At 27.6% G+C, this 7,970-nt stretch overlaps 1 protein-coding gene across 1 annotated transcript in view; it reads left to right on the forward strand.

The window, feature by feature from the left end:
* The window catches only part of LOC111631115 (RAD50-interacting protein 1-like), a 30,804-nt gene extending 24,199 nt beyond the window's left edge, over positions 1-6,605 (forward strand). The window contains exons 9-11 of the mRNA XM_023375313.1: positions 1,473-1,672; positions 6,173-6,361; positions 6,567-6,605. Of these exons, the coding sequence (XP_023231081.1) occupies positions 1,473-1,672; positions 6,173-6,361; positions 6,567-6,605 (428 nt within the window). The remainder of the gene's footprint in view (positions 1-1,472; positions 1,673-6,172; positions 6,362-6,566) is intronic.
* Positions 6,606-7,970: the final 1,365 nt, after the last annotated feature.

A 7,970-nucleotide genomic window follows, 5' to 3' on the forward strand; every position in this document is an offset into this window, starting at 1 on the left:
CAGGGGTGTCCAACCTTTTTGTTTCTCTGGGCCGCATTGGAAGAAGTCAAGGAGTTTTGGGCCACAAGTATATATATAATATATACTTGTGGCCCAAAACTCCTTGACTTCTTCCAATGCGGCCCAGAGAAACAAAAAGGTTGGACACCCCTGGTTTAGGCCATTCAGTTTGAACATTGATATATATCAAACAGCTACTGCAGCAACACTTCTTGGGTGATTTGGACATCATTATACATAGATATTGGATACATTTCATTTTGTCATATCCATGGATCTCAATATTTTCTACTTTTAAGAAATTACAACATTATTTTTACTATTCAAATTCTAACCCATTTGACAATATTGATAGCTGTGCTATTTCCATTGAAAACTTTGGTAATTAAATAATTAAGTAAAATTTTGAAAAGTTTGGAAAATCTTTTATGCTTATTTGTATATTAGTTTTTTTTTAATTCAGAATTTATACAAAAGCTATGTAAGAAAATTAAATTATTAAATTAACATTTTTACAAAAAACAAACAAGATTGCAATCTTAATTACATTAAATTTGTTGCGAAGGCATATGTCATTATCAGTAAATATTTCTAACAGAAAATATGTATAACACACACATACATTCAATTTAAAAAAAAAAATATCAGATAAACCTCTAACAATTAAGAACTAATTATTGAAAAGAATTAAAATGTAAACAAGTATTTATCTGTATAATAAATGTGATGAAATATAAATAGTAAATATCAAATTTATGATTATACTGTTTTATAATGATCAAACTACATTGGTGGCTCATTATAAAATGCTTTGTTAGATTAGACCCACAATAAATGCAGATAACATATGGATCCCATTGTATCTGTTCAGTCATTCTAGATCCTTCTGCTTTTATTTCATCTTATTACAGGTTATCAAATTAAGCTAACAGTTAACAATACTGTTGAAAATCAATTGACTTAATTTGTAATATTTTGCCAGCCATTTCTGTACTTTGTACCTGCTGTTGTGTAAACTCTTGAGTATTTTGATATAGACAGAGCTACAATGAAATGGATAGTAGATGGAGCCTGAGTAGGTGAATTGTAAGTTGATAAATAGTGACTTGGAACATGGGTTGTTGTATACACGGCAGAAAAAGTTCTTCCTTACAACAGGTTTGAATTTTTTTTACCTCAATGCCCATGTTGTTATGATTCGTCAGTGTACCAGTATGATTTTTAAAATTGAAATAAAAATCTTAATATTTTCTTCAAGATATTGTGGATTATTTACATGATATTAAAACTTTAGGAATACCATCAAGAATATAATTTCTTTTGTGTATCAGAAAAATACACATAATGTTATAATATAAAATTTTAAATCTAAACAATACTTTTAAGTAACAATGATATGATAGAAAATAATAATAATCATAAAAATAATTTATTTCATTTCATAAAATTTATATAATTTTTATTTATTTCAGAACGTTACCAAAATTTGCCAAAACCAATACAGAGGTTATCTTTTCTTGAACTTCAATTAGAATTACTAGATGATTTTAGGTTGCGTCTACATCAGCTTTTACATTCTGAATCAAAAGAACCATTGGATTCAAATTTTTGTGCTATTTTAAATGCAATTAATTACATACTTTATATATTAACAGAATGGAGCAATCTTCCTGTAAGTGTTTGAAATAATATATAAGTTTTAAAATATTTTAAAATTTTATGATTTAATTATATTGGGAATAAGTTTTGTATAATCTTTAGTCCTTTCTCTTGAGGAAATTCGATTAAAGTAGCCGAGTGGATAAAACTACTGAACACTGGTCGTGTGTTCATGCCCCACCAAGAGCTGGTTTCTGGGTTTTATTTGCGTTAATAGCATCTAAATAGGGGTCAGTTTCCTCCTGGCACACATCACCCACGTGTTGCCTTAAATTGAATTTTGGTACTAACTGTGACGTCAAATTGTTCAATGTGTTTTGAAGTATTGCTAATACAGAGAGAGTACAGAAGAAAAATACTGAAAGTTGTCAATGATAACTCATCAATATCAAAGATAGGTTTATAATAAAAATGCCACATTTGTGATGAAACTTTTCTTTAATGATGCATTTTTGTGCTGTGTTGTTTAAATTGATTTCTTTTAAATTTCTTCACTACAACATCACGTGAAGAATTTGATCACCATTGCACTCTGACTTTAATTTGATAATTTTCCTTCTTTTTTTCCAACAGAAAGTATTTGGAATTTTTAATGTTTTTCGTACGGTAGAAAAAACAATAATTTTTAACGTTTTAATGCATTTATTCGAGAATAAAATTCTCGGATTTCTAAGTGCAAATAACAANGATCTTCATCAATATCTTTAATCCAGTAGTTCACAAATTGTAAGGTGGAAAGAAATGTACCTTGATCACTGTGTAACATACATTTTAGGCAGATTTACATTTATTAATGGTAATTGGTAAAGAATTTATAACCAATTGTTTATGTATTAAATTACTCATTGACTAGCCAACTACCATACATGAATATAGTAGCATTACATAAAATTAATACAATATTATTAAAAACATGTAAAGTTCCAAATTTATTTCATTAACATTATTGCATTGTAAGTTATTATTGTGGTTAAGACTCATCATCAGCCTCATCATCAGCCTCAGGATGTCTGGCATACGTCTAGTTTATCCTGATTATTCAGTAGTTATTCTCTCCCAAAGTGTACTGTTTACGTGCGGACAGATGATCAAGACTGCAGCACTAAGTTTACAGTACACAATATATACATTAGTGCTGAAGAATATTTTTCTTCATCGTATTTTGCTTATGGCTGTCTCTTTTTAAGGATGGACTTTGTGCATTGGTGTCGAATGTGACTGGATTTTAGCTGGAATCGCACCAAGCACAATCTTTGAGACACCGCTCGATCGTCAGTGTTTTCTGTATTGTATTGTATTGTGTACCTATTACGCCTGTGTATTTTACCTTTATATTATAATTAATTATGTATTTTGTAACACCTATATCTATCTGTATATTTATTATTGTAATTTGTTATCACCGGGTAGTGCTTACTGCAGAACCCAGCATGTACCATTGTGTGCGTTAATAAAGAAATGAATGAATGAATGAATGTGGTTAAGACTATAGTGTAGTCATTACATCATCAATATTTGATTTCGTTCAGTGATAAGTATCTCTGTGTGCTGTTTGACTTCTGTTTTGTTTGAAATATATCCTCTGTTGCAAAAAAATTGATGCATTTTAAAGCTGGTGTGCAATATTAACTAAATTCTACACATTGTGGGTAGTAAAAAAAAAATAAAAATTTTATACATCATCACAGGACAGGAATACAGCATTAAAGAACAGTTTTATTGCAAATGTTGCAAATTGGCAAGTTGTAAAACCATCTCTGACATTGGTCAGTTTTCATTAATTGCCAGATTAAATTTGCCATTTTCTGATTTGTAACATTTGTGATGAAACTGTTCTTTAATGATGTGTCCTTGTGGTTTTATATTTTAATGGATTCTTTATTTTTTCAATTTAGTTCCAAATGCAGAATTTGATTACTATTGCATACAGGTTTTAAAGTACATTGATTTTTTTTTACAACTGTATAGTTGTACACTATCAAAAACTTTTAGGAAAGGTTTAGTTTTAGTAGAATAAAATATATTCTAAGAAAAATATATATCAGTATTCTTATACAAAAAGCTTAGAATTTTTGTACAAAAGAGAAGGCAGCTCTTTAAAAGTTTGAGAACCACTACTATAATCTGTTTCATTAAAAGCATATTAAATGTTTTGTTTTTATATTTTATTATTATAACTAAAACTTAAATGTTTATATCATTTATTGATTAAATTATGTTTCTTCATAGTCTATTTTACAACTAGCAGGTGTGCAGTGCAGTCTTATCACCAATACATATAAAATTTAGTCTGTATTACTTGGCTTAAACTTTATCAAAGGGGCAGTGATATATGCAACTATTTCAGGCAATGTATATTCAATTTTTGATACAATCTTGCTTCAGAGAAGTTTTCCTATAAAGTAATACCTCGACTTACGCGATTTTCAAATCCCATCGATTCGTCTTTTGTTTGAGCGCCATGCAACTCTTGATTACTCACTCCCCCCACACTATTGTTCAGCTTACATGTTTGGACGTGTTGCGCAGAATCGACGCATAGCTACAATTTATTTTGTGTTATTTATTTCTGTGTTTGTTATATCTATGGAGACTTGAGAGACTCTATGTGGTGATTTCTTGTAACCGTGAACGAATCAAAAGACGAGATAAGATTAACGAGAACATTTATTAGCGTACATACATCTGACTTGGAGTTTACACAAATTGCGAAATTATACCCCGACTTATTCAAATTCGACTTACGTGGTTATTGCTCGGTCCCACCTATCGCGTAAGTTTGGAGTATTACTGTAGTTTCTATTTTGAGGATTGCATGTGACTACGGTTGCATGTAGCAACAAAAAACCAGTCAATGATAATCTAATATTGGCTAATATAATATGTGATGACATCCTTTATTGAAGACAAAATGAAAACAAACCATGGCTGTATCCAAATCAACCAAATCTAGGCCTAGTATTCTTTATTTTCTTCACCTTTTAAGTCAATTAAACACATTAAAATAATTGCTGCTGTTTTTTTGTTTTTATTATGACAAGTCAAAATCGTGCACTTCCACAATAAGTACAATTGTGGAACTGGATGTAAACAAGAATATTTGAATATTTATCTTAAAGGTTTTATTATTTGAACATATATGTTACAGAAAATTTTCACTTTCTAATAATGAAATACAGTAATTTAATTGATTCAGATTTTAAAAAATTTAGATGCTTGATACAATGATTGCTTCCAATTTTTATTAAAAGTACATTATTTATATAGAATAATTAAAAACTTTTTGACATGTTTGATAATTAAATGTATTTTAAACTAACCTACAAAGTTGCAATTGAAAAAGTATCATTTAACTCATCTTAACTCTCATGCAATTTAGAATGTATTGTCTCAGACATTATTTTTTTTCCTATTTATTTTGATTTTATTTCAGTTAGCAATTTATTTTAGGCATAACTATAAAGTAAGTGAAATGGAAAAAAAAAACAGAATATTTGAGATGGAACTGCTAACTTACATTAAATATTGAAAATATTAATAATTATTACCATTATATCTGTTCACAAAGCATGAGCTTCCTAATTTTCTATGTTTAATAGTGATGTTTAATATGTAAGAATATCTTTACTGTTCATTCAGAGAAATATGAAATTTATCATTACTTTATTAACCTAGTGAATATAAAATAAAACAAATTACAGGAAATCCTCATTAATTCAAACTTGGATAGTTAAAATCCCATTAGTTGTAACTGTACTTTTGTCCTGGCCAGAGATATAGAGATTTACACATTAAGTAATTTGGTTAGTTTGAAATATGGCTATTTTGTAATTTGAATTGAAAATTCTGTTTGAACTGTAATATGCATGTGTTAACTCATTCATTTAGATAAAAATGCTTCCATGCTGTAAGAGAACAATAGATCAAGAACAATTTTAATTTGGTCAATATGGCTTTGCTTTTACAGTAACACATTTCAGGACTATCCTTTTTTCACTTATCTCATAAAATATGACTTGTTTTCAAGATTGCAAGATTGGGCTATAAGTAGCAGATTGAAACATTTGTAGAGCTCTAGACTACTATGTTTGGACAACTTACCACTTTAAAAATAATTTGGGCTACATTTCAAGAAATTCTGCTTTACTTTTTATAAAACCTATCTGTCAACCTGTGAGATTCTCATGGGACCCCTGCTGTTTACCTGTAGTTTATTTATATTATTATTAATTATTAATTAATGAAAATAGTGTTCTCCGTACATAGCCGTGTTCTGTTTGCTTAAAAAATTACATCAGTAACGAGGCATTTGGCATATTGTACAGAAATATGTAAATCTTGGATAATTCAAAGTTGTAATTATTTTGTCTCTTGAATTTCAAATTAATGAGTATCTCCTGTATTTTTGAAAAGTTACATCTTTTTATGAACATCAAAAATGTAATATTCTAGAAACATCAGACTTAATGTAAATTTAAAACAAAACTAATAAATTAATCTTCTATTAATTTAGAAACTTTTCTTCCCTAGATGGTTTTGTATGCCAATTCAGGAAACATATGAATTATCAAGATTGGCCTATCCACTCTTAACAATTTTAAAAAGTCATTTACAAAAATTGCAAGAAACTTTAGCTAAACCTCTGTTTAATACTGCATGGCAATATATTGCAAAAGAAATTAATCAGTATATATATGAAGAGGTATTTATCATTTATATTTAATTTGTTTAATCTTAAGTAGTAACTGAGTGTTTTTCTTAACAGTTCATTATAAGAATGTTTCTTGAAATATATTCTTTATGACAAAAACTTATTTGCAATTTTTTAAATGTAAGTAAATTTAAATGTAGAATCTAGATTTCTAATTATGAAATTCTATTAATAAGATTATAAAATATATGGTTAGATATTAAGTAATGAAACTGTTTGTCGTGAAAAAGTTTAAGATAATTTTTTTACCTTTATTTATTAATTTTAACATACTTTATAAATCATCAAATACCTGATGCTGAGAAATCCTGTTTGTTTAATAAACATTTCTTAGCATCAGGTGTTTGATGATTATTAAGTATTTAAAAGAGCTGAGTACGATATTTAGTTATTAATTTTAACTTTATTAAAAACATGGCTGGAGAGTCAGAATTTCTTTTTTTTTGACTCTGGAGTTGATATTTTCAGTTTACCAATTCTGACTCTGTCTCCAACATCAGACCATTCCTTAGTATTTATATATATTATCTACCATTTCATCACTAACATTAATTCATTAGGCTAATTTACTAATTTGCAATGCATTAGGGGTCTAATTAAAGGATTATAGCTCTGAATTTTTACTTTATTCAAAAGACAAAAAAATTACAAAAATTTACAATATGATAAAAACTAATACTTTGTTGGAAAATAGAGATAATAAACAAAAACTATCTATTTATACTGTTTTTAAAATCATCATTAGTCATCTGATATTTTTTATAATCAATCATAACAAGAAAATAAAATTTTGGAAAGAATTTTCAAATTCAAGTTCAGAATTGTAAATAATTTCAATTTCCAAATGTTAAATAGGTGGGAATCAAAGAAAATCAGTTTGGTTTAACTGTTGATGCATTAAGCTTAACTTGTAATTTAAATTTCAAACAAATAAAATTCAATGACAATTTCAGTTTTAAAGTTTGTTAGCATTGAGTCATTAGATTAATTAATTTCATATTCATGTAATTCTTTTAAACTTCCTGCACTTACAAACTGTCTAATTGCTTCTAATTATGAAATATAGTCAGTTAATGAGCCAGAATTGGCAACATTTTTGCTGACACCGACACTGACTCCTCTTTAAACTGCTGACTCCTGCTGACAGACTCTCCAGCCTAATTAAAAGCATAGCTATCTAATTATAGCTTTAATACAGATGATGAATATAGAAAAACCTATTAATTTATGTTGATGGTTAGAATATTTTAGGCTTTACAAAAGTATAAAACCATTAATAACATTCATTACATAATTCATTAGTGACACCATTACTTTCATTATTGTTGGAATATGTCTTATATACATAAGATATTTTAACATGTATATATTGTGTATACATATTAAAAAATGTTATACATATATATGTTACATGTATTTGTTATATACAGTATGTAACAATATATATGTTATAATGCATGTGCATGTTAATATAAAAATTTTAAAATAAAATTTTTAAAGATACTGAAATGTCATTAAACAATATGTATCATGTTGTAGCAGAGGAAAAATTAATAATAAATTTTTCTACTGTTTTTATTAAAAATAAAACTATATTCTT

Source organism: Centruroides sculpturatus, unplaced genomic scaffold, assembly GCF_000671375.1.
Source record: "Centruroides sculpturatus isolate CEXI.00-Female unplaced genomic scaffold, Cexi_2.0 scaffold550, whole genome shotgun sequence".
Taxonomy (NCBI): Eukaryota; Metazoa; Arthropoda; class Arachnida; order Scorpiones; family Buthidae; genus Centruroides; species Centruroides sculpturatus.